Genomic DNA, 27,675 nt, shown 5'->3' with positions numbered 1-27,675 from the left:
TGCGCTGAGATGGGTTAGCTGGTGTGAATATCTATGTTATGTTTCTCCTCCCTTGGTTTTCACACCTCAACTGCTAGAACAGGGCCTCATCCTCCCTGATTTGAACTAACCTCATTATCTCTAGCTTGCCTGCATATATATACCTGCCCCTGGAAATTTCCACTACATGCATCTGACGAAGTGGGTATTCACCCACGAAAGCTCATGCTCCAAAACGTCTGTTAGTCTATAAGGTGCCACAGGATTCTTTGCTATCAGTTAAGAGAGATCCAGACTAACACGGCTACCCCTCTGATACTATGTTATGTTTAAGTGCTCCAAATGTCTTTAGCCAGTTTGGTTTATCTACTTAAGTGAACTGCTTGCAGAGAGGTTGCTCATTATACTTGATCCCCATGCATCATAAATAATAACAAAGTGTTGTGTAAATGTCAGGTGCTCCATATTTGGTCGTATAAACATACGGTGGTTTTTAAACAATTGACAGAGTTGCACTCATGTACAGAACATTTATTATATGTCAACTCTTAGCTGCTACTGCTGCTTTTTTCCACTGCATTGAAGTGTTTGTAAGGGAGCTCTGAGGCTCCCAGTGCTGAAAGTATTTGCCTGTCTTTATGATGTCTATCTTGCTACTGACAGCACAATCTGTGACGACAGATTGAGTCTCTAGTGGCATTTCATTTTGGTGGTCCCTCTGCTATCAGTTAAGAGAGATTTCACAGGATGTATCGTTTTGAGCTAGAGGAGAAGTGGCATGAAAGCTTAACTGAAGCAATGAGCAGCTTTTATTACACTCGTCAAACAATGCATGAACTAGTACTTGCTTCTCAATGAGTCTTTGTGGATGTCTTTCAAAAAGCAACTTACCTGTGTTTCCCCTTGAACAGTACACTGGCCCTCGTTTGTGTTGTGTAATTGCATTAGAAATGATTTACTCAACATGTATTTCAAGCCTGTGAGCAAAGCCAGCCCATAATGCTTTGGGCTGGGTAGCTTTATTTATTTAAAGTGAAGTTAGTGCAGTTAAAAAGTGCTAGATTGACTGGGTCCTCTGTTTAGCCTCAGAACAGGTAAAGCACAGGGAATGACAGCAGCTGCTGGTGCACCTCAACCATGTCCTAGAGGGATTGCCACTGCATGAGTGAACAGTTCAGTCTTCATGGCTCAGTGTCAATCTGGGAAAACTGTCTGTGTAATTTGTGAATTCTGTGTGAGATTATGAACTCTCTGTGTGTAGCTTTGCCAAGCTGCAAACTCCATTTTGCCTTCTCTCGTGTCCCTTTGCCTCCATGGTGGACTGAAATTCAAAAGATGGATGGCAAAGAGCTAACAAAAGAGAGCTAATGTTTATTTATGTGCCTGCCATATCTCTGAAATGAAATAGTTCTAGACAAAAGACTGGCTGCCAACCAGGAGAAGTGGTTTAACAGGGTAGAGGTCACGTGGGAAGATTCTGTGGTTACCTGCTCATGCTGCCCAGGGAGTCACCTGACAGAAGAGACTGGAAGTTTATAATGGGAAGAAGTAGCCTTTGCGCTTTCAAAGGAAGTTAGAATGGGAAAATATTGTAGAGTTTATTTTTTGTATGGATATTGCGTGTGTAAGTAAGTAAAAAGCAACTGCATTTGAGAACTCTGGGCAAAGTATCCGTGTATTATATGCTACAGCCACAGCATGCCTCCTGAAAGAGTTAAACCGTAACCCACGACGTTCACACCTTCCGTCAGATTCTGGGAGAAGGTGTGTTTAAGCTACTGGGGTATCCTGGGGATCAGTGCTCCTTCTGGAGGCCTAGGCAAGTGGGTCGAGGGGCTCTTTGAAGAGGAAACAAAACAGAGTTGGTGCATCAGTAATGTGCCAGAGAGGCCAAGGGAGGTAACGGTGTGCAACCTGCTGAGACCCAGGGAAGTTTAAAATACTAAGGGAAATCAGAGATGGGATTCTCCTCACAGCAATCTGGTGGGCAGCCATCAGAGGATCCTGACCATATCTGACACACCGCTCACTCGATGGTGCCTCTGCTGAGCTTAGCAACATGTTGTTGTTAATTAACGTCTATTTTGATGGTGTTTTTTTGTGATGGATGCTAATATGCAAAAGTTGACTCGTTACTGACCTATGCTGGATTCAAGTTAGTGACCTAGAGGAGGTAATCTTGGTATCATAGGGTTAGTCCCTGAAGAATAATCTAATTCCTTCTAGTTTTATTTATTTTGAATGTAAAAAAAATATCCAGTTCTGACACTGAAATACAGTGTTGCTACAAGTGGTTGAGTATGGTGTTGTAAGAGGTACCAGGAAAAATTATCAGTTGTGCGTGTTCCTTTTGGATGACTAGATGGAAATTATGTAGGGACAACTTATTCTGTTTTATGCTCCAGTTGTCTCCTGTCAACCCACCTCCTTTCTTCTCTTTTTAATCATATTCTTGTTCTCCCCGTTTATCTCATTCTTGGCTTCTCTCCCTGTCGTATCCTTTCTTTCTTGCTCTGTGCTTTTCTCTGTCTTTGTATCTTCACCTTTTCTCTGTTTCTGGGTTCTTCTCCACTATATCTGTTTGCCTGTTTTTTTTCTCCATCTCCTCCTCCTTTTCATTTCAGTTACCCTCTGCTTTTCTCCTTCTATCACAGTGTTTTCCTCACTTTTTCCTCTGCTCAGTTTGCTTTTCTTCTTCCCTTCCCTTCCCTTCCCTTCTCCGCCTCCTCGCTCTAGCCCCTCCTTTTATCTAGTTCATTTTTCCTCTTGACTTTTGGGACAATGGCACATTTTAAAAAACCCTTTCTTTCCTAGAGAAACAGATTTTAAAAACACATACACAACCCCCTAAATGTTAAAACCAATCCCAGCTAACATTAAATCAAGAGTGAGTCTAGCCATACTGTGCAATAGCAGGGGAGCTAGACAGAGTGATTGGATTAACAGCTGGTGCTAATAAGCTGTACCATGTTAGGGTGACCAAATGTCCCGATTTTATAGGAACAGTCCAGATTTTGGGGTCTTTTTCTTATACTGGCTCCTGTTACCCTCCAACCTCGTCCCAGTTTTTCACACTTGCTGTCTGGTCACCCTATATACCATGCAACTGCCTCTCCACAGCATTACTAGCTCCAGAGTTAGCAGCACTCAAGCTTCAATCCATTTCCCCAGATGGGCCAGCTCGCTAGAGCTTAAAGTATTATTGAACTGGAGCTAGAGATTTTTGTGTGTGGACTGGAGTCAGGTTAGGGGCAATAACTGAGCTCTACCTTGAGATACACTGCAGTGAAGACAAGCCTATAATGTATTATTGACAGTGACCCTAATTTGACTCTTTTCATTAAACTCCTGAACCAAAGCCCACTGAAGTCAATGGAAACAGTACCACTTCAGATGACTTTGGATAGGGTCCTAGAAATACAAACACACAAAACACTCAAGAACATGCTTAATATGAGAAATCTTTATAAACTGGAGAACTGGGCTATAGACAGCAAAATGAAATTCAACAAAGACAAATGTAAGGTGCTACACTTAGGGAAGAAAAACCCAATGCACAAATATAGAGTGGGGGAAAGCTGACATGGGAGCAGCACTGCTGAGAAGGATCTGGGAGTTGCGGTGGATCACAACCTCAACATGAGTCAGCAATGCAAAGCTGTTGCCAAAAAAAATAAAAAAAGCAAGTGCAATTAGGTTGCATTAACAGAGGCATAGCTTGCAAGTCACAGGAGGTGATGTATGCTCTGCATTGGTTAGGCCTCGGCTGGAGCACTGTGTCCAGTTTGTTCACCAATGTATAAAAGGATGTAGAGAAACTGGAAAGGATCCAGAGGTGAGCAACAAAGATGATCAAAGGGATGGAATGTAAGCCGTATGAGCAAAGGCTGAAGGGACTGGGTATCTTTACTTTGGAAAAGAGATTAGCAAGGGATACGATATGGTCTTCAGATACTTGAAAGGCTGCCATAAAAAAGATGGAGAAAAGTTGTTCTATTTTGCCACAGCGGGCAAGACAAGAGGCAATAGGTTCAAACCACAGTTGAGCTACACAGAGTGACTGGGTTAGCAGCATAGGGTAGGTCTACCGTAGATTCCAGCTCAGGGAGACATACCTCCGCTAACTCTGATCAACCTAGCATGCTAATATAAAGTGTAGCTGTGGTGGCATGAGTGGCAGGATGGACTGGCTGCCCGAGTACATGCATAGCATCTTGGATGGGTATGTACAGGCCCACCGACAGGAATTCTGGGCCCCAGGGCCAGGGCCATCCTTAGGTGGGTGGGGCTCAGGGTGGAAATGATGAGCCCATCACTTCCGGGACATCCCGTCACTTGTGGGACCAACCCCGTGCGAGCTTGCGGGGCCCAGCCCCGGAGTGGTCGTGTGTGCCTAGGAGTCCTGTGGCCCACCTGGGTGATTTAAAAGGGCTTGGGGCTCCCGGCCACCACCACCACGGGAGCATCTGGCTGTCAGGGACCCCCAGGCCCTTTTAAGTCACCCGGGCTCCTAGGCATTTACCCCCTTTGCACCTCCACCCCCATCAGCAGGCCTGGATATGTACTTGGAGTGGCTAACCCACACCACTGCAGCTACACTCTTTTAGGGTGCTAGCTCTACCAAAGGTAGTGTGAGTATGTCCCTCAAGCTGGAATTTACCCTTCCTCCGCCAAGGGCAGACATACCCACAGAGCAATTGGATCAGCAGTTGATGAGTGGTGCTAACTTGAGCTTTAGCCTGTTGTTGCATTCCCACTGCATTACTAGGATCCTTCTAGTAACTGTTCCAATGAAGACTAGCCCTGAGGAACAGAAATAATGGACATGATCTGCGCAGAAGTATTGGACTCTTCATTTTTCAAAGGATCTGATGACTGCTGAGTTCTGGTGAATTACTTTTTACCACTAGGGATGTCAGCAGTTTCTGGTACCATTAAATATCAATACACCTAGAAATATGACAGGAACCTCTTGAAATCTGCATTAGTTTCCTTTTGTTTATATAGCCATGTCTTTTGGTGTGGCTAATGTAACTAAATATTAACACAGCAGAATAGGGTTTGAGACATGCAAACCAGATGTACAGTAAATCTTTATGTGAAACCAGATACTGAGAAAAGACATTCATTTGATTGGGGCTGGTGTGCTAGCTAGGCTTGGATTTACTTATTTAGAAAGAAGAGTGACAGTTATACTGATAAAGGTGATTAATCATTATTCCTTCCTGTAAAACAATTCTATTCAGTTAATCTGAAAACCAGCTCCTAACAGATAGTATCTTCAACTAACAAGCATAGCAGGACAAAAAGAAGAAGATTTAGGAGGTATTATGGTTTGGTACATTGAGAATGAGCCTGGTTCTTTTCTCAGGTATGCTGGTGTAAATCAGAAATAACACCACTGGAGTGTCACTGGCGTAAAATTTGTGTAGCGTCAGACTCAGACTCATTTCAGTTCCGAACAAACAGCTGATATAGATAAGTGATACCTTAAATATATTAACAGATTCAGTTTTATACAGCTGCAATATGCAGGAAGTCATACAAGTTTACAGGCTCCAAACACACATTTTAAAAGGTTAATAAGGCAAGTACACCTGCAGCCAGACCAATTTGCACTGTAATCCCACCAGCCCTCACAAGCTCCACATCAGACCAGGTCAGTACCTGGTTAAGGATACGTCTACACTGTTATAAAAACTCATGGATCCGAATCTTAGAGCCTGGATCAGCTGACTTGCGCTTGCAGGGCTCAGGCTGCAGGGCTATTAAATTGCAGTGTCTATGTTTGGACTTGGGCTAGATCCTGGGCTCTGAGACCATCCCACCTCCCAGGGTCTCAGAGCTTGGGCTCCAATTTTGTAACCTGTCAACCTGAGCTTCGTGAGCTGCCCTAGGCCAACCATGCTGCGGGCCTTTCTAGTGCAGTGTAGACATACCCTAAAAGATCTTCAAGCTACTAGCAGGAAAACATATTAGTGATTTAGGAGGTGCTTTTCCCTTTGCGTCAGTAGTGAATTGATGCCAAGCCTGGTGTTGGGGGAGCTGTCCACTTGCAGGTGCAGTCTGTAATGGTGAAATGGTCTGGATCTCTGCTTTATCCAAAAGACCCCAGGGTACTTTTTGTGATAGCTGGGATGATAATCCTAGCATCCTGCCAAAATTCCAGCTCAAGTGATTACGTTCTGCCACCCTACATTTTCTGTTTTCAGAGGAATAAGATATTCTTCACTTTCTGTTCTAAAGAGTTGACTAATTGACTTGTGTGGTCACAACAACTGCTGTATTCAGTGTTACATGGAATGACCCCTGTACATTTCCTGTTACGCACCAGTTCATGGAAAATATTGGATAAAGTTGCCAAGCATTAGCATGAACCTGGAGCCATTCATGGATTGGGTTCTAAAAAATGGATTGAAATCTGGTATTCATCTCTTTGGGAGTAATTATTTTATTTTTTAAAATGTCATTCCTGCGCAGTGGAATTCAAGAGGCGCTGGAGCACAAAAGTTATGTTTAGAAGCAAGCGTTGCACGTGTTTTCTTTCTATGTAACCTATTTAAATACACACATTTCATATTCCAGTCACACTTTACAGACATTAACATTTACTTTTAAAAGTTAAGCTACTAGAATTAGAACTCAGGAGTTCTAGGCTCCCACGCCTGTGCTTAAATCACTGGACTCCCTCTTTCACAGTGACAAATGAAGGCCTTTCCCTGCCCCAGTACTACATGAAACATACACCGGATATTGCTGATATAACGAGAGAAAGAATAGAATCACAGGATTTTCCCACTTCTTAAAGGTCATATGTTATCTGTGCTCCTTTATGAAAACAATTTGGTTGAATTATGCTGAATGTAAAATTTTCGCTCATACCCCATTGAGTATATTTAGGGCCAGAGTCTCAGCTGATGTCAATAGAGCTGTGCTGATTTACTTCAGGTTCAATGGGGTTACACTGGTGTTCACAAGTTGAGGATCTAGTACGTAGTCTCTAAAGCCAGGGCTGTATCCAGAGTGGGGTGAGCGGGGTAGCTGCCCAGGCTGAAAGCCATGAGGGTAGAAAAACAGGGCAGAGAAATGAAGGGGAAAAACCAGTAGGGAGTACAAATATGCTTGCTTGCCCCGTGATGCTAAAATGCCTAATTACAGCTCTGTCTAAATCTGTAATCATCATTCTCTATGGCTGTGTTTCAAATGTTTTTTTTTCTCTCCAGGATCATCTACCTACACATGAAATGTGCTAAATACAATAAAATGCGCTGAGTCACAAGCATGGAGACGTAATCTGAATTCTTTTCCTGCTGGAGCTGGTTGTCCATAGAAATGGCTTCCTATGGGAATGAGATAGAAAGATGGAACCTCAAGCAAGCTGGCAGAATTGCAGAACTGTTGGAGCCGGTGGCCTCACCTGATTATAGAAACAGGCTCTTGCCACTTAAATCCATCAGCAGCATAGACCACCTCTTAGACTCTGCTTACAGCTCTTTCTCTGGTGGCTCAAACATTCCAGAATATCATTCTCCATCATATTATAATGAAAACTGTTGTCTGCCCTTAGAGCAATTGCCATATATGGACTCAGAATATGTAAAAGGAATTTATAATCCTAATGCAATAAACTCTGATCCTAAACCCACACATCAGCACAAGTCACTGGAGCTGAGTAGTCATCACAACTCTGATAATATTGGGCTCAGTGGACAATACAGAAGCACTCCTACCCATGGGACTTTATATCAGTCACCATCACCTCTGACTTTACCCCCTCATCCACCATCACCACCAGCACGACTTCATAGCTATAATCCTACCAGAAATTTTGAAAATACAAGAGGGAAATCTAATTCTGGAAATCATTTTGACTATAGTGTGCAACTAGCTACTTGTGCTCAGGATATTAGCAATGTCCTTCTCCCCTCTGATTCAGGGACAAATTGGATATCGAGGTCGAAGAATGAGGGGCTAATGACCGAGGAAAGCGAAGAGAGGGGTCCATCCCAAGATGGCACAAAGCAAAACAAACATCATGTTTTCATCAGACCCTCTTCTATTATTTTTCAAGAATATTTAAAGTCTGATTCTTTGGCTAAGACCCCAAATCTTTTCTGTACTCAGAATTCAGTCCAAGCTTATAAAATTCCTGCGGAGATGAACTCTAAGTCCTCTCATCCACTGCATACCAACCTCACTGCTGTTAATGATATACAAGAGAACAAACAGTATCTTTTTGCCTGTGGTGTACCCAAACCACCTTTTAGAGAAGCAGATTTGCAAAGCAGAGTCTCAGAATCCAGCCAGCAAGAGGGACAGTTTCCCTGCATTCAGTGCCCAGGCTGGACTGAAGAGTATTCAAACTTGGATCAGGATGTATTGGAGAGTAGCGCAGGCTTAAAATACATGGACTGTCCTCTTCCAAGTGAACATGTGTCTGAGAAACTGAACAGCTCCGAGGACAAGAATCGGTGCTTCGGCTCCAAAGAAGAAAACAGGAACGATGTTTGGGAACTACTTCTCAATCAACATATCAAAATGCAGAAATTACCACTGTCCGACTGCTTGGATGGTGTAGAAACAAAGCCTATTCACCATGGGGAATTGGATTTTGGAAATAAGCAATTTTCTGACAGTGCTGACCAAACATCTTATTACAGACCAAATGATGACTCCCCATCCCAATTTCTAAATGGACTCCAGAGAGAAACACAAGCTAACAATAACGGTCCTGACCTTAGCATGAACCCAAAGGAAGAGGACTTCCTAAATCCTGTTCATCATAGAAAACACCAACTTCAGTTTCAAAAGAAGCTTGAAAGGAAGCCTCAGGATGATTCTGCCAGTGAAAAGATAAACAGGCAGACAACACCACTCCTTTATTACCTTTCTGGTGGGAAAAACACCAATATTCTGAGTCACAAAAATCACACTCAGCAAGATGAAGATTCAGGGAGTTTGCCTAAGACCTCTCCAAGGAGCAATCGCCCTGTTTCTGCACAACCTATAGAGATACAAAAAGAAATTAACCAGCTTCAAAAGAGCAAACACCACCTTCAGTGCACAGGGGATGATACCATTAATGAGACTAGTGATGTAATTCTGGGGAGCTCTGCTTCATCAGTGGATGAGAGTTTCAAGAATGATTACAGGGAAAAACTTAAAGTTGCTCAGAGAAAGGTCCTGAGAGAAACATCTTTCAAAAGAAAGGATTTACAGATGAGTTTGCCCATAAGGCTGAAGCAGAAACCCTCCAAAAGACCTTCAATTGAACATCTCAGATCGTTGTCCTTATCCAGTGCAAATGAGGATGCTAAGTTGATTCCTCCTCCCAAGTCTCTGGAAAATAGCAGCAAAGATGAAGAAACAAAGAAGTCACAAGCTGCTCGAATAGGAGGAAGAAAAAGGATAACAGAAGAACAAAAGAAATTGTGCTATTCTGAACCCGAGAAGCTCAATAAACTGGAGGATCAGCAAGATCAGGGTGTATCATGGAGGGAAGAAAGCACAGGGGTGAAGTCAGATGAAATTAATGAACAAGAAGCAATGGCAGGCAGAAGAAAGATTCTGGAAAACCGCGGAAGTGTGCTTGCCAGTCCCAGTCTCTCCAAGACTGAGTTGAAGCAAATCCAGCATATTGCACTTATTGAATACATGGAACGAAAGATTGCACAAAGGCCCACTAGCACTCTGCACAAACCGCCCCTGCAGAAGAGGCCTTCCAATGCTAAGAGGCTTCCTGAGGGCAAGACTTCCAACCCAGATATTAGCAGAAAGACCCAAAAGAATGAGATAATCTGCCAATTTCTCTCTCCAGAAAGAATTCCAGAACCCTCCCCTGCTTTAATTGCCACAGGGATCAGGACCAATAGACACAGTGCTAGTTCTTCTGCTACTGAGACAGTACATTCAAAACCCAAGTCTGCTGTCAGGGAAACAGATGGAAACTGCACCGGCAAATGTGCTTCAGCTGAGAATCTTCAATCTGGGGCTTCTGTATCCAGCAAAGATCGAGAACGATCAAAATCATCTCCTTCTCCTGCACAGGTAAGAAAGATATTATGAGGTAATTTACAGTTTGGGGCCAGACTGTGAACCCTTTTCTTATACTGGTGAGTAGTTGCTCACATGAGTAGTCTCATTGCTCACCAATGGAAGTAAGGAATTAATAATCTGACCCTTAGTGAGCTATAGCCTGTTCTTGTAACCTGGAAGAAAAAAAATGAGGATGCTGTGTTTGCTGTTCTATAGGAAACATCACAGTTGTTTGCAAACTGTATGTGCATACCTCCCTTGGAGTTTGGTTGGAGGAATAGATTAGAAGAGAGAACATGCAATTCATTGTTTGGAGTTCTAAAAGCAATCCTACCAAAAATGTTTTAAAATATTATGTTTAATTAATGACAATAATGGTTGTTAATTATTGGCATGCATAGTGCTTTGCAGACAAACTGTAGATTTTCATTTTTTAATGGAAAACAAATTGCTAATAAGTATGCCTGGAGGTTGAAAACTTAAGTGCATTGCTATGATAAAAGCTTTTACATGCTAAGTATTACATATTCTTTCAGGGACAAACAAACAGGGCAGGTAGAAATTCATCTGAAAACTCTACAAGGATAGATTTCTGGATTTTGAGCCTGATTTGACGTTTGAGAGAGGAATTTGGGTGGGCTGCCAAGGAGGTAGGGGGTAGCCTGCAGACCTGCTATATCCCAAGTGTCCATGAGGAAACCAGAAGAAACTTTTTTCTTCCGGGTAAGTCTTTTGAGGGAACACCTTTTAAGTGGTTTTTGGCCTGAAAAGCAAAGCCATATACAAATCCATGGGTTTCAGTTGACAGAATTAGTGCAAATATTTTATTTATGTATGTATGTATTTGTTTGTCTATTTTGGCTCTTATGAAGTCTTTCTTCCCATACCTGAGTTTCACTTTTGACTTTTTTAATTGGACCCAGATTTTCAAAGTAAAACTCAGCAGAAACCACTGAGCCTTGTCTAGTTATACATTGCAACTGTGCATCCTTCTCAATTTTCTCAAATCTCACACCCAACCACTTTAAAAAACGGAAAATAGTTAAACAGATACTTTTGAATAGTTACCCTGATGAAATTAGATTTCCTGCTTTTCTCAGGTAGAAGGAATTCATGGACACTGCAGAATGGCACAGGATGAATATGTGTCCATCACTGTTTATTTAGCAATCTGTTTTATAGGACTGAGATTTCTGTTTCCTAGGTTGGTGGCTTTCCACTTGGTAGAAGAGAGAGAACCTTCCATGGATCTATCTCTTCTCATAATACAACTTCCCACACACGTCTTAGATCTCAAAATTACTCATTCTGGGATAGCAAGAAGGTCTCTGGGCTACTTATGCTACCACAATTAGGAAAATAAAACAGTGGTTCTCATCTGATACCTCAGATACTGTTGTGAAGAGCATGTGATGTAGATATTTACATATATAGAACAACACTGCTTGGCTACCAACGGTCAGCTCACCACACACCATAGAAGACTACAATGCTGAGTCTTTATGAACGGTTCCTTTTGCCCTGGCTCTTGACACAACAGCCTTGAGTTTAAATAATACGATGATGTGGCTTCTGGAAACGCTAACACTTTAGAAGCCTGCTGGAACAGGTAAAATTGGCCATTCGCTTTATTTCCTACATGCACAGCAAACATTGTCCCAGTGTCAGGGCAGAAATATGCACCTTTCAGTGCCAGAATTTGGAGGACAATATATGTCAATATTTCTCTAAAAGAAAGATAAGGAAAATAAACAGAAGCAAAGGGGAAAGAGAAGAGAGAGTCTTTTCCCCCATTAGCGTCTTCTAGTTAATGGAACTGCCACTGAGATAAGAAACTCTCACCAATGCTGCCTATTTTCAGAACTGTAGGCAAGCAAAGGTAGGGTCAATATTTTGCTCCTGTATTGCTAATATTCACCTGCCATGCTGATAGACAATCTATCAGATCATTCAACCTCTTGTTCCCATGGCTGTAGCTCTGAATTTTTCAAACCGTGAGCATGTTAGAGCTTAGCCTTGTGAAGAGTAACCCAGAACAATACCTGTGAAAGCCATGAATGTCTGGGTTACTTCTGGGTTGGAGGATAGACTAGATTCTCTAATAAGCAGAGGGGATTGATACACAGTTGAGAAGAACCTATATATAATTAGTCTAGTATGTGCCTAATTGACTGCCTTCTAGCCTGGAGAACCCCATCTATTTTGGATAGTTTAAGGATAATAGAATAAATATGATGTATCTGTCTGTAGGCTACCACTCACTGTAGTGGCCAAGTGCCAGTAATAACCACTATTATATACTGGGATGAGTTGGACAACTCACTAGAAGTCCCTTCCAATCTGAAAGATTCTATGATTCAACAACCATGAAAATTATTGACTGTCAGGGCTTCATTAGATTGTTGAGCACTGTGTAACATGTCTCTGCTTAGGCATGTAAAATGTCCCTTCATTGATACTTCTCCTGTCATGGAGAAGTGCTAATAAAATCCCAATTTTGTCTGTAAATCTAGGAGTCCTAACAAACATATTTTTCTAAGGGGAAAAAAACTGATGCTAACTTGGGAGAGAATGATGGGAATGACATGACTGAAAGGAAACAAACACGTAAAATGCTTAGTAAACTGCTACATGAGCTGTTGTTGAGTTTCCACCTTAGTAGACTTGGGGAGGTGCTGAGTACACAAAAGCAATAAGAATTCGACAATGCTGCTCAGGTTAAGTCTTCTGCATTTTCAGGACCTTCATAGATGTACAACTTTCCCGGCATCATCAGTTCAAGGTTGTGAAAACTATCCCATCATCCCCAGGTAAGATCGTGAGAACTACTCCACGCTCCCCAGATGAACAATGCTTTAGACATTTTTTCAAACACTAGTGGGCAACTACATTAACTATGTTTCTTTGCAATACAGTAAATTCAATGTGATATTAATTTTTATGCTTTACAGTGTGATTGATTCCTAATGAAGTCTGTTGTTTCCTCATCTTTTTGGAAGTACAGGTCCTGCCAATGTTGGAAATAAACATGTGCTAGCTAGCAACAACAGTGTTTAAACACAGTTGTTGCTAGCAGGGCTCTAGAACTGTTTCCCTGACAAGCATGCGCAAGGATTAGAAAGGTGTTATTAAACCATGCTTTAGCCTAATCCCCAGATAGCCACATGGCTACTAACAAATATATTTAATCTGTCATCTCTCTTATGGCCTTGTTTCGGAATTCTAGTTTAGTTCTCAGGCGTAAAATAGAATTTTAAAAAAGCCTGGTCATATGGCCCTTGTCTACAATGAAGTGTTGTTTTTTTGTTTTCGTTTTTTGGTGGGTTTTTTTGGTGAACACCTCTCCCCGTTGCTGTAGAACCAGTGCAGCTCTACTAGTGCTAACAACTGTTGAGAATGCTAATGTAGCTCAGAGCAGGGTAGGATGCTCCTCCTGCTATTTACAACCATAGAGATGCACTAGTGCTAAAGCAACAGTGGGAGAATTTGTGAGAATCCTGAATATAGACAGAGCCACTCTGTTAGACAAGAGCTGGTGAAACCCTGCTCCCATCATCAGGGCTGGTTCCAGGCACCAGCGCAGCAAGCAGGTGCTTGGGCAGCACGTCCAGCTCTTTGGCGGCGGGTCCCTCAGTTCCTCTCGGAGGGAAGGACTTGCTGCCAAAGAATGAAGCGGCGGCAGTAGAGCTGCCGCTGAAGTGCTGCCGATAGCGGCTTTTTTTTTTCTTCCCCGCAGCTTGGGGTGGCAAAAATGTTGGAGCTGGCTCTGCCCATCAGCCCTGTTTAGATACAGCTGTTTCTAGCATGGCTTCAGTCCTAGTGTGGACAGGGCCTAAGTAGAGAGACTTCTCATTAAGTCACCTGTGAAGTAGTCTGATATATGAATCCATAAACTTCTGTAGGCCCTCAGACTGACACTGGTACCATATAATTCACAGCGCTTCAACTGAAACCTGACACATCAACTCGAGGAAGCTCTCCAATACAAATAAAATGCAGTGTTGCATTTTCAGCGAGGAAGCACTGTCATATTAGGGTGGATATTCACAAAAGAAATGGAGAGCATCATCATGGCCTTAATAATTGCCAAAGTAGGGGGAAATCTACCTCAAAACTTGTAAATGTAGAGTCTGATCCTGAAGCCAGTGAGGTTAGAGGCCCTCAGCACTTCTTGGGCCCAAAATGTGCAAAATACTATTTAGAGATTTTAATCTTTATAAAGATCACAGGCAAAATCATGCTTAGTTCAGAGACAAAAGGACTGCAGACATTAAAAGCACTGCTTGTTTTCAAAGCATTCCCCTTATATTAGCTATTCCTTACAACACCTCTGAGGTACAGAAGTGATGTTCTCTCTGTTTTATAAGTGGGGAGACCAAAGCACAGAGGTGGTTAGACTTAACCAGTGCCTCAAAAGGAGTCAGTGGCAGAGAAATCTGGAGTTTGATCCCCCAGCTCTGTGCTCATCCCTCCGTTCCATACTACGCCTCAGTCTGAGGTGTTTTAGTGCAGGTTGTGAGGGATCACAATGCCTCCCTGCATCACAAGGGTGCTGTGGGGATCAGCTAATTAATATAGGTACAATACTTTAGAGATGCAAAGTGCTATGCATATGCCAAGTTGTTGTTATTGGCTAATCCCTAAATCCTAATCCAGTTTTCAATCTGTCCTAACCTCGTTATGGGGAGTTTTATCGGAATAAAAACTGAGTGAAAACAAAGTAAGGACCACAGGATTTAGCCCTTTATTATGCATCTGACTGTAGGGAAATACACTTCAGAACAGCTGTCTTTATTCTGCTTTTTATTTACCTTTCCTTTATTTAGCCTTTGTGCTGCCTACGTGGCGACGGCTGAAATAATGATATCTTATTTCCAAGCTACAAAGATCCAAAGGGGAGGGATGGGGGTTGCTTTTTAAGAAATGTTGGTTAAAGGCAGCAACTCTATGCTTTTGCCACTAGGGACTGCTGTAGCAGCGCAGAAAAGGCAGTGTTGCCTGGGAGCCTGCTCTGAAATGCTGAATCACTTGCAACCTCCACATGATGTCAGTTAGCCAGGCATAATACAGCCATTTCCCCACAAAGATGCATCTGACATCTAAAGGCTTTTACCTGAAGAGAGATCACTTCAGGGCCTGCTCCTGACAGGTGTGGAGCTTTAGTGGGAGTCACAGATGTTCAGTACTTCTCTGGTTCTTCTCAGTGACCCTACAATCCCACATCCTTAGAATAGGATTATTTATTCCCCAAATCAGTTTCTTTCCTTTTAGGTAGCTTTAAAAATCATTTTTGCCTCTTTGTGGAACAAAAAAAAAAGGTGTAAAATGTACAACAAAATATGCATGAAAAGGGCTGAAACTCTTTACAGTAAAAGACTCCATATTGCAAACCACCATAGCTTCAGTTCTTTTCTCACTTGAGTGCATAGCTCCACCATCTGATCTCTGCCAAAAACAGCACCTAAAGGGTAGGCCAGACCTGTCCACAGAAGAACAACATAGAGATCCTGTCAGAATGCATAAAGCATGGAGTTTATATATAATTTTAAATAAATCTTTACATAGAAAAGCTCTTAGTATTTTAACCCCTTATCGCTTGCCCAGAAGAATTGGGAAAGGAACAATCAATTCTTGCTTCAACAAAAAAAAAAAAATGACACCGAAAACTGCTTGTTAATACCCACCCACCATTAGGACTCTCATTGTTTTGGCCATTCTAAGTAGCAGGGCTGCTTGATACAGGGTAGCCTGTCTCAGCAGCCTTCAGTGGTCTGTCTGAGATTCCTGATTCAGGTGGAGCAGCTTCACGTTAGCAGGTCATTTTTGATGCAACTAGAAGTGTGGGTGAGTCCATGTATGGTCACAAACATTTCACAGGTGACCTCTTAATACAGGGCAAGTGAATATGGGAAAGAAGGGAAATCCTGTAGGGACCGATTTTGCTGGCTATTAATGCAGGTGACTGTAAGTTCAGGTTTCATTGTCCTACATTTATAGAAGAAGCCATAGGCTCCTACTGTACAATAATCTCTCCCTCTACCTCCCAACCCACCAAGTTCTGCTACTGTGCAACATAATACTGTAGCTGTGTCCCTCTGAACTCTGGTGGCAAATCCAAACCTGTCAGTGAAATTGGTGCAGATTTACTATGTTTGGATATTAATTGCTCCAAAATATGGGAGCAGAGTATCTTGCAGGCCTCACATATGTGCCTTTACTATTGGTTGGAGAGTTCCAGTAGTCCCAACGTGTGTATTGTGTTAATGTAACACCGACCCCGCTGGCAAGAAGGATTTCATTCCCCCAGACAGGAACTGGCTAACTTCAAGGCATTTACCCAGAAGTTACCCAGGTTCTGGTAACCATTCTATTCTGTAATCTAATTTGAAGTTGTTTTTTCCCCAAGTATTGTTACTCATTACCTATCACTTTCTCCTCGTAATAACTACAGTTGCTGCATTTACCCTGCAGTCCAGGTCTCACTCTGGCATTTTGTTGGTCAGGCCCAAGGAGTCTCTGACATGTCTACCGTGCTTTTCTTAGGGCTTGTCTCCACAGAGAATTAGTGCACGGCAACCCAAGCTGTGAAAATACAGTGCACTACTCTGCTGCACACTACATGGAGTACATCAAAGTGCACGGTGGAATTTTCAGTGTGTGCCAGCAGGGTCTACATAGCTGTAAATTTACACCCCAGCTTGCTGTGTGCTACGTCTCCATGCAAACACACTCTTAGGTTGTGGACAAAAGGAATGAAGGAATTGTGCCATCTCTCATGATGCTGTCTCAATAGGAGATCATGCTGAGTCACAATACAACAGCATCACACTGATACAATGCCATGACTCAAACTTTACAATACAACGTCAGGCTGTCACTATTTTGTGGCAGACTCTTCAACCCTGATTGACAAAATGATTTTTCCAGCAATTGAGTATCATTGGTGGGCCTAGACTACAAGTACCAGCTCAAGGTCATGTGAGGTTTGTATTTCACCTGCACTAAATAGTTCCATATAGTAAATAAAATGCCTCCAAATGGTGGCATTAGCAATTAGCTAATGTGAAATATGATTTGAAATTTTAGCTTCCCATCAAAGAATGAAGTTGACTTGGCAGAGGAAAAAGACTGTGTGCGAGATGAAAAGCAGCGAGTCTGCACAGCCAGAGGAAGGGGAAAGTCTATGGAAGAAATTGGAATTTCAGAAACTGTAAGGCTTTCATTGTTGAGCCAAAGCACAGATCAGCTTCATCACGTGAAAAGCCTGCACATCTTGCCAGTGCCTGGACTTGAACGTGGTAAAAACAGCTCAGCTGCAAACCATCAAAGTGAACTGCACAGCACCAAGTCTGTATCAGGAAATCTGCCCAGACAAACAAATACTGAAGACACTGTGGGGCTCGAGAGATCAGATACAATGTTCCAAACACTTGAAAGGCTTCCTAGCACAACAAAACCCTATGGCATTTCCTTAAGTACTGAAAATCTACCCCCATGGTGTGTATCCTCCCTGGGCACATTGCAAACTCCACTATTACATTCAGAGTCTCCTCTTCACTCTCCACTGGCCCTGTCTTCTGTGGAAGAAGACAATGTTTTCTTCAATGACTCCGTCACTAATGGCTTAGAAATAACGTCAAAGCCTTCTTGTCTCTATGATCAAAGTGATACTTTAGTTTCAAGGACAGACATGACAGAATCTCTCCCAACTGCGTTGTCTTTGCAAGTTGCCTTGGAGGGAAAGCAAAGTAAAGCAGAACAAAAAGCCAGGTAACTTTTCTATTCCTGAATTATTGCTCTGTGTGCATAATTTGACATGTGATCTTCAAAATAATCACAGGTACAAAACCATACCAATCAGAAAGGCATAGAGATATTGCCTCCTGTCCTATCTCTACAGCCTTCCTCTGTGCTCTTTCTTCATAAGACTCCATTCAGTTATCACTGATTTTTAGATAGAGGAAAAAATAGTCACTGTGAAAAAGCCACTGTATATAATAAACTCATTAAGAAATCTGAATGGCCAGAGATTCCAGATAGTTTGGCCATTTCCACACTTAGTAATTTGTGCAATAATGCAACCATGAATTTGGTAATTCCACGTGCAGATATCATGATCACTTGGATGTACAATAACATGCATACACAAAACACACACCGTAATTGCACAAGCAAACTGGCTGCATAAACTAGACAGGTTTTGTGTGTTCATCCATGCACTTAAGTTGTTACCAAATCTGGATTTAAAGGTACTTTAAAAAGTTGGCTGTGGTTATTCTATACAGCAAATGCAGTATGACTAAAATGATTTATTCCCTGTAGTCAGTAGCCTCTGCCATCAAAGCTTCTGTTTGAAGTGCTGCATCAAAGCCCAAAATTTTAGGAGGAAACCAGCACAAAAGGAGAAGCCTTGACACCTGAGACTACTGACTGAATGGATTAAATAAATGTTTCGCTTTTATCTCTGAAACAAGTGTTACCCCTACACAACCCCCCCAAAAAAGCCGCAGCCACCCACAAAACCTCAATAGCTGAATGTACCAGGATCTATGGAAGCTTACCTCTGGTTTCCCTCTTCAGTCCCCTTAAAACTCCCACACACCCTCCTCCCCCTAGGCTGAAGTTTAGTATATAATAGTGTTCAAAATAATCCTCAAAATAAAGCCCATCTCCCCAACCCAAACATTTATACTCAGCTCTGGCCCTTCTATCACACAGAGCTCTTTTCCTATTATATCCCACTCTGCCCCTCATGAAATCCTCATTCTTGGCCCTTCTCAGCAGGAGCACAGCCTTCTGGCCCTGGAGTCCTTCTTCTGTCAGCATCTCCCCTGTTCTGAGGGAGAAGGCAGCATATATACTGCCTGCTTTCGGCAGGGCTGGCTCCAGAGCTTTTGCTGCCCCAAGCAGCAAAAAAAATAAATAAATAAAGTGGATTGCAATCAGCTCTACCGCCGCCGCTCCAGTCTTTGGCAGCAATTCGGCAGGTGGTCCTTCGCTCTGTCAGGGAGTGAGGGACCTGCTGCCGAATTGCCGCCAAAGAGCCAGACGTGCCACCCCTCTCCGTTGGCTGCCCCAAGCACCTGCTTGCTGGGCTGGTGCCTGGAGCCGGGCCTGGCTTTCAGAGAGCTCCTCCTAGTTGGCTGGGAGGGAGGGGAGCCTTGCCCCACCCTACGCTACAGGGCTCCTGGTCCCAGGCCCTTAAAGGGACAGTGTCCTGGGTTTTTCCTTCCATCCAACTACTAATTCCCCATTACTGCTTTGACCATTTCCTGAGCCTTTGTTTCATTGTTTCTGGAACAGGGTTTTCTTGCCCCTTTCAGGTTTAAAGGGCCAGCATTCTCAGCTACACTGAACAATTCCATATCTATATTTTGCCAATTTAAAAAGAGAAAAATATTAATCAACTGTTATACCTTTCTTTTAATAAAGATTTAAAAAATGAATGTTATTTGTGGAAAACAGAATGAGAAAGTGGCTACCTAAACTCAGATGATACTTCCTGGGTTATGCCCAAATAAATCTGTTAGTCTTTAAGGTGCCACAAGGACTACTCATTGTTTTTGTTGATAAAGACTAACACGGCTACCACTCTGAAACCTGTTTCCTAAGTTAGAGGGCACTCGCTGTAGAAATAAACAGAAGGTACACAGTAAAGTTTCTTCCATTCACAATATTGTAGCTGGGTCACAAAAACTGTGTTGGAGAAAATACTTCGGGGTTGGGGGGAGGTTCCCTTCACTACAGAGGGCAAAGTCTAATCCTGATTTTCTGAACTCTGGTGAATCAAATCTCTGGATAAGTTCAGTTATGTCTCTTGAGGCTGCACTGTTTGAAGGGCCGTTCCAATTACAAGAGCAGATCTCCATTCCCAGTCAGTTCCTGTGGCATTTAGGAGCTGAGCAAAGCAACAGCACTACAGAGCCTAAGAGGACAGCAAGAATTTATTTCCAACCCTGTGGTGGCTGGGCAGCTGAACTGCAGCTCTCAGATATTTAAATATCAAGTTTTACAAAGCTTTCAGATTTCTCAAAGACATTAGCAAAATTGGGGGTGTTTTACATGTGCCTGCAAAACTATTCTGAATGGACCAAATTTCTAGCTGATGACATTCAGTGAGAACAAAACAACAAAAATGCTCTGAAGGAAAAACCACTCAACTAAATGCATCATCAATATATCTGTTGGGAATGTACACCCTCGTTGAGCTCCTAAGAAAAGTGAGGAATGGGGTTGGGCTCCTAATGTGGGGGGAGGGATAGCTCAGTGGTTTGAGCATTGGCCTGCTAAACCCTGGGTTGTGAGTTCAGTCCTTGAGGGGGGCCATTTAGGGAACTGAGGTTAAAAAAAAATTGCCCTACTTTGAGCAGGGGGTTTGGACTAAATGATCATCTGAGGTCCCTTCCAACCCTGATATTCTATTATTCTACATATGGTACAGTGAGGAGACAACCCCTTCTTCTCCACCTCCTTAACCCTCATATTAGGGGAGGGCAATGAAATCCCAGTAATACTGCTGGGACAAAGTTAAAGGAGTTGTGGTGGCTGATAGCAGCCCTCCACCAGGTGGTGCTAATTAAAAATGACCTGCACTGGACAAGTTATTACAGATGATTCCCAGATGTGTTACTTAACAAAGTTTTGACCTAGTTCAACCGCATTCCTGGTATTTTGTCTGTCTTCCTGTGGCGTCTGGCACAATATGATAGCAAGCAGTGCGGCAATGGCTCTGCTTACTTGTGTATTATGCCTTCATCTTAAGGTGTCAGTGTACAACGGGGTTTTTAAATGTTTTCAGAGTAGACTAATTCAAAGGGATGGAGCTGGAAATGGGAGACTGCAGATTAAGTGAGGACCCCATAAATGTGAGGGCCTGTGCAGTTGCACATTTAGCACATATCTAGCATTAGCTCTGCCCTCCGGCCCACAAGTAAAGTGAGCACTTATCACAGATTCAGAAGCTCTGAGACTTTGAAAAAGGCAGCCATGAAAATGTCAATGTCTTGATCTGCCAGAACTTCTGATGGAGCAGTGAATGTCCACAGTGAATGCAACTTCTTTCTTCTTTCCTGTAGACTCCAGATTCCTGAGAAAGATGAATCCAGTCTTGGAGGCAGGAATGAGGAGAAAAAAGCCAGTAGTGCAGTTGTGAATTCATGTTGTCCAGATGTCAAGGAACTAACTCCTGAAATCCCTATTCTGTTCCCCAGAAGAGGAGGCAATGAAGAGACTCAAGTGGAAAAAGAATGCAGAGTAAAATCTCTGCCTGGCAATGCTTCAAAGGGATCCTCCCGGCAGCAACCAGAAGCAAATGATATTGCACTTTCCCAGGAAAAAATAAATTGCCACACAGCATCATCAGCTCAGTCTGAGCAAGGAGATAAACTCCATATTTCATCCTTAAATGAAAAAGCAGCACACAACAGCCAGAATCGTGTCCTGCCAGAAAAGGAGACAGACTTTACCAAAAGGAGACAGAAATCCCCTGAAGACCAGAGATATGAAGAACTTGCTATGGAGATCATTGCCAAAGACAATTCTCTGGCTGATATCCTCATCCCTCATCCTACCAGGAAAACTGCTCTAGACCTCCTGGAGGGCCTTTTTCCTGTTAACATTTCAGTGTCTGACAGATCACACAGGAAAAAGGGAGCTAGGATGAGAGAAGAGATGCAGCCTGTCCTGGAAAACGAGTAAGTCGTTGGAGATTACATATTCCTTTCTGTCTCAATGTCTATTTGTCTCATGCATTCTCTGGAGATTCTGTTTTTTTAAATAAGCAACAAATTCTGTGGCCCATCTTCTGGTTGGCACACCAAGGAACGTCTAAGAAAATAGTAAGAAGGGAGGTAGAATTCTGACTGGGAATTAGGGCCCGAATAGCTATGCTAGTGCCCTGGTTGGCTTTCTTTTGTGTATCACATGCAATGTGCCAGACTGAAATGTTTTCCTTCGAGATCCCAAAGTAGTTCTGGAGTTATCAGAAGGGAACATGATAATTCTTGGCTGTCAGAAATCTTATGCTCCAGATATTTTCAAAGGTGAGACACATCCCTGCTTGTGGGGGGGAAAATGATTCTGGATAGTCTAGAAACACATGTGAATAGGATTCATATTGTTCATGAACTAGGCTCTAAACAATTGTTAACATATTTATTTTCTGCTTCAGTAGCAAGAAAAGTATTGACGGTCCAACAGAACCATGTGCTGAAGCTGAACACAGTGCAGGTCAGAGTACAGAAGATCCCAGTTCTAACATGAACCAAACCCTGATTAAGAACGGAGATGGCTCAAATGACCTTGATGACATCACTTCCAAGAAAGTAGGTCTATGAATGTGAAAAGGACTGTGTGGGTTTCTTTACAGTAACTAAGATAACATCATACATTTGGTAGGTGTAGTGTTAGAGGAAAGCACTTTTATCAATGTACTTTAACACTATATCGTTACTTCAAAGTGCATTGAGACTTTCTGGGCGAAATTCATCTTTATTATAACTCCATTTAAAGTCATGATGAATTTGGTATATTGATTGTAACTGGTGTTATCTAAATTCTGTCCTGTTTTATTCATCTGCTAAAGACATCCACTGTGGGAGGAATAGACTCTGAGCTGAACGCTTCCTTGCAAAACTAGCTTCTGTGCACTAGCTGATTCACAATTGTACAGTATTTGAGACCAGATCCGAACCTTCCATTGATGACATCTGGCAGTCTAAGTGAAAGATGATCTTTACATTCAGAGAACTGGAAGCAGTTTCTGTTGATAGCATCGACCTATTGGCTTTCGCATGTGCAGAGAGAAAAAGATAAGCTTAGACTATGATTCCTAAATACTGTGCTTCTTTAAAAATAACCCACATCACTCTTCAAAAGAATTAAGCTTGTTAGTTGTAGAAACGTGGCCAAATTAATTATAATCTGCCTATTTAAAATTCTTCCTACAGTGGATGTGATGGTATTCTTCCCTCTGCACTGTTTGGCAGCTGCTCCCTTCTATGTCAGAGTTGGCTGCATTTCAGTGAAAGGTGATGTGATCCTTCTCCCACTCTCATCTCTGAGCCTTCTTTCTTGCTGCCCACTATGCATGGAACACCTTCCCCAAATCTGTTAACCAAACTACCTCCCTTGCTTCATTCAAAGCCCCTCCACCCCCAGAATTCAGTTCTGTTATGTTGACAACAGGAAGTGAGTTGTATTAGCTTGTAATGGAACCATCGCACCATGTCCATGTCTCACTGAGTAACCACATGATCTTAATACTATAACCCTTCTCCTCCTCCTCCTCCCCCTTCCCTTTTTTGCCAGTTAATTACCCTTGCCAGGTATGTTATGCAAACTCTTTGGCTTTACTGAGGCAACTACCAGACATTCACTCTTGCGGGTGAAAATAATAATACTAATAATATAGTTTATAAAGTCATTGGAACTTGTTTGTAACTGTCTTCTGTACAGGCTTGAAAGTATTAAAAAAAAGTTTAAAATCTGGAGGAGACAATTTGTGGAAAAAGCCAGCGTCTATAAGCGGTTTGGATTCTGGGAGTTAGTAACAAAGTTTCCAATTTTTTTATTTCCCCTGCAGAAGGAACTTATTTCTAGCATTCAATCAAAACTGCAGACCCTCTGGGGAGAAAGGAAGCTTGTCCTATCCGAAATCAAGGAGTACGCTCTGTGTGGTAAAGAGCTAGAGGCAATGGTGCAAGATGTCTGCAAGCCCAATGAGTATGAGCGCTACCTGATGTTCATTGGTGATCTGGAAAAGGTAGTGAGCCTGCTGCTCTGTTTGTCCAGCCGCCTCGCTCGAGTCCAAAATGCCATGAGGAAAATCAATGAGAATACAGATGCTGAGGAGAAGGTGAGTCACAAGAGGCTTGGAGATTTAGCTGCTTTATTTCTTTCACACTTATCTTTCAAGATAGACCTTCACGGGACCCATTTCTGTCTCAGAACTGTAGAGTTCTGCATAAAATTAGACCAGATCTGAACCATGGCTGGCTTTGCCAGTAGTAGTTAGCAGAAAAAGAGTGAGCCTCACACGAACAATAATTGCTCAGTGGAGGAAAAATTAGGTTTCTACCTTCAGCAGGAGTGCAAGGTGGCAATAGGAACAGGTGAGCACTGTGTAGATGCTGAACTACAGTTGTGGCTTTTGAAACTGTCAGCAGATGGGACTGATGATCTGAGAAGCCACTTAAATGTCTCCTGTTGGTGTAGAACAAAAACCTGTATTCCAGATATTTTCCACTGTGGAGCATTTCTTCTGAGTTTGGAGAGCCTATTTAACACAATGGCCTTGTCTTCACTAGGGGGGAAAAGTGTGTTCCTAACTGGAGGTGAAATCCCCCAAAGTCTTTAACTCAACCTGCTAACTCATGTGAATGCCACAAATTGCCTTGTCTTCAGTAGGAATTTAACTTACGTTAGCTAACTCGAGTTAGGAACACAGCTTTTTTTCATAGCATAGACAAAGCCATTATGTCCTAAGAATGATATTTTTTCTGCTGTCCTTCTTATATAAAGACATGCCCCTTTCCACAATATCACCCACATTGCTGATTCCCAAATGAGGAACAAGTTGAACACGTGCATCTGACGAAGTGGGTGTTCACCCATGAAAGCTCATGCTCCAATACATTTGTTAGTCTATAAGGTGCCACAGGACTCTTTCCCAAGTTGAACACAGTTCCTCTGTGATCTTAACCCCATGAGCAGCACTGCTCCTTTTCTGCAGAGCTTTGTATTCTTGTGGATCATTTTCCTTTACATTATCAAATGCCTACAATCAATCCATATTCAGAAACTCACCACCAGAATCTTATCATGTGATGCCTCCTGGAGAGTCAGGATCAGTCTGCCCTGGAACTGAGCTCATAGTAGCAAAAGTGGTTTTAGACAATATTTTAAATTGGTTTTGGCTAACACAGCTTAAAACAAGGTGACACCTGGCCTCTGCTCTTCAACCAAAGCACATTTAAGCTGTTAGCTGAACTGGTTGTAGATGTTCCCAGTTAACAGTTAATTTCTAGTGGGGTAGTGCCCCTAAACCAGCTACACTTAGCGCTCTTCACATTAGTTAGGGTACTTTACTCAGGACTTTGGATAAAGTGTTTTAAAGCCTTCTCTACATTATGGAATTTTTACAAAAATCTCCAATCATTCGGCTGCACAAGCTTTAGCAATTTTGGGAACCCTTGCCTCTCAGGCTCAAACAGCCCTGTTTAGCATGGAGTTGATTAGACTTGTTCTGAGCAGGTTTAATTGATATGATACAGAAAACTGAGAACTTCCCACATTGCTCACCTTACTAAAACGGGTCCGGCTGAATGAGTGTTAGCAATGGTGGGAAATGTTAAAATTCCCTAATGTAGGCCAGGCTTAAGCAAATTAATATAAACTGTTTTAAAAGCCACCCTCACTTAGTAGCTACTCTTCTTTAGCAGGTTACTCTCTTCCAGGTACATTAATAGTTTATTCTTTTATATTATTACTAATAATAAACGATAATTTGTTATGCACTGACACTGTTTGGCTCTGTTGAGGCTGCAAATACAAACACTTTATGCCCTAAAGGTTTTGCAATCTACACAAGACAGATGCAGGGTAGACAGGACATACTGAGATGATTAGGATTTTAAATATATTATTATTACTACCACCTTTGACTTGCTTCCTGTGGACAACATGAAAGAAGTGAATCTTGATGGGAATTGCCAGCCACCTTTACCTTGCAAGCCACAAGGGAAAGTAATTCAGTCTAGGAGAAGCCATCCAGAATCTAAAGCCGCAAGGGGAAGTAATTAAATTTAATACACTGTGGCTCCTGAATGAAGATGTAGAGTCTGTCAGAAATTATTGGTTTTCATGGTGTATGCTGCTTTTGCTTTTGCCCTACTAGCAATCGTTAAATGAACGGCACAACCTCCTGTCTAGACAGCGGGAAGATGCAAAAGATCTGAAAGAAAACTTGGATCGCAGGGAAAGAGTGGTTTCTGGTATCCTTTCCAAATACCTAACTGACAAGCAACTCCAGGACTACAAACACTTTGTTCAAGTGAAGACCTCTTTACTGATTGAACAGAAAGACCTTGAGGAGCAGATTAAATTTCTTGAGGAGCAGCTGGAGAGCCTTGAGAAGAGCATCTTGCTCTGATGCACAGCAACAGGCCACCTGCTTTCAGGAAAGGAGGATTTGGGCATTGTGTTGGAACTCTGTACATATTCACTGCATTGCTGCTAAGATATGAACATGGATCAGTTTGATGAATTCATATTAGTGTCGATAAGTGCTTGGAAGGGTTTTTCTCTGTGGATGAGCTGAATGACAAAATCTTACAGTATGTAGCAGATTGCATCTTGAAAATGACTGATGAGACATGTCACCCTTATTAATTTGACATTTTCCCTTCTCCCTGTCATCTGCCCGTCTGTTTCCAGACTGACATCATCTCAATAAAAGAATCATAAAAATATTTCCTCTTTGTGGGTGGGTTGAATATTCAAAATAAGAAATTAAGTGGGTGTTTGAATTGTGAATTAAACACAGGATAAACAACTCCAAAGCACACTGCTATGGGCCACTTAGTGAAATTCCTCTGACAATGTAGTGATAGCTGTCCCTGGTTAATACCTAGGAGTGACATGTAATAATGGAACGTACTGTCATGGGAAAAACACTGAGCTCTTTTCATCAGCACTAATCCCCCTGGCCTTTTGTGACTTTGCAGCTGTAGAATGCAATGGTTATTTCATCTGAATCTGGGTGAGATGTTCAACAGAAAACTCATGAGACCTGTGGGCATGGGTTCCCGCAGGCCACAGGGAAGTATTTAGGGGTGAAGTTGACATAAACGGATGCTCTCAAAGATGGTAAATCCAAAAATTGCACCTACCCGAGCTATCTGCAAAGTCCATGCAATGCTTCCTAGGTGACTATTTTTCAAATGATTGCTACATGGTTTATTTGTATTTCTTCACTTAGTGCCAGTCACCCAGCATTATTATGGACCCTGCCATGAAAAATCACTGTGCTGTGATACAAAGTGGCTGAATTTCAAAGAGTTTTTGTAAACCATGAGTTTAAAAAAAAAAAAGATGGGAAAAGTTGCTTGACAATGTCCTTTTATTAAAATAATATGTATTGAAGGTCTTTGAAGTGATATTACTGTATTGAAATTGTTTCATTTAATACTCCTTTATCACTAGGTGTATCAGAGGTAGGTTCCCTGAACATCAAATGAGAATCTAACAGGAGGGGAAGGCAGGTCTTGATATTTTCACAAGTGACAGAAGTCACTAACATTTGTTATACTGAGAAAGGGAGACAATGTTATCCCTTGCATCAGAAAAGAAGGCTCCTGGGGTCTGATGCAGCATAGAAAATTTTCATGGTTGATGCTCATGGATAGGGGCGGCTCTGTTTTCTTCCACCCCAAGCGCGGCAGTAAGGGAGCTTTCGGCAGCGTGCCTGCGGGAGGTCCACTGGTCACGCAGACTCGGCAGTGGTTCTGTGGGTGATCTACCGGTCCTGCGCCTTCAGCGTACCCACCGCTGAATTGCCGCCAAGCTTGTGGGACCAGCGGACCTCCCGCAGAAATGCCGCCGAAGGCTCCCTGACTGCTGCCCTCATGATGACGGACACGCCGCCCGCCCCCACCTCCCGGC

General features: G+C 42.4%; 1 protein-coding gene across 4 annotated transcripts in view; it reads left to right on the top strand.

Annotated features, from left to right (window-relative positions):
• SHROOM1 (shroom family member 1) overlaps positions 1 to 27,104 on the top strand; it is a 69,103-nt gene extending 41,999 nt beyond the window's left edge. For 3 of the 4 annotated variants that reach the window (XM_030573581.1, XM_030573582.1, XM_030573583.1), the window contains 7 exons: positions 7,203 to 10,026; positions 12,754 to 12,824; positions 17,101 to 17,784; positions 21,090 to 21,707; positions 22,184 to 22,337; positions 23,597 to 23,869; positions 25,910 to 27,104. In XM_030573581.1, coding sequence (XP_030429441.1) covers positions 7,312 to 10,026; positions 12,754 to 12,824; positions 17,101 to 17,784; positions 21,090 to 21,707; positions 22,184 to 22,337; positions 23,597 to 23,869; positions 25,910 to 26,164 — 4,770 coding nt within the window. In that variant the 5' untranslated portion in view covers positions 7,203 to 7,311 and the 3' untranslated portion in view covers positions 26,165 to 27,104. The remainder of the gene's footprint in view (positions 1 to 7,202; positions 10,027 to 12,753; positions 12,825 to 17,100; positions 17,785 to 21,089; positions 21,708 to 22,183; positions 22,338 to 23,596; positions 23,870 to 25,909) is intronic. The other variant, XM_030573584.1, reaches the window with a different exon arrangement.
• Positions 27,105 to 27,675: the final 571 nt, after the last annotated feature.

This window comes from Gopherus evgoodei, chromosome 8, assembly GCF_007399415.2.
Source record: "Gopherus evgoodei ecotype Sinaloan lineage chromosome 8, rGopEvg1_v1.p, whole genome shotgun sequence".
In the NCBI taxonomy this organism is placed as follows: Eukaryota; Metazoa; Chordata; order Testudines; family Testudinidae; genus Gopherus; species Gopherus evgoodei.
The sequence above is the reverse complement of the archived record's forward strand: the minus strand, read 5'-3'. Positions and strand labels throughout refer to the sequence as shown.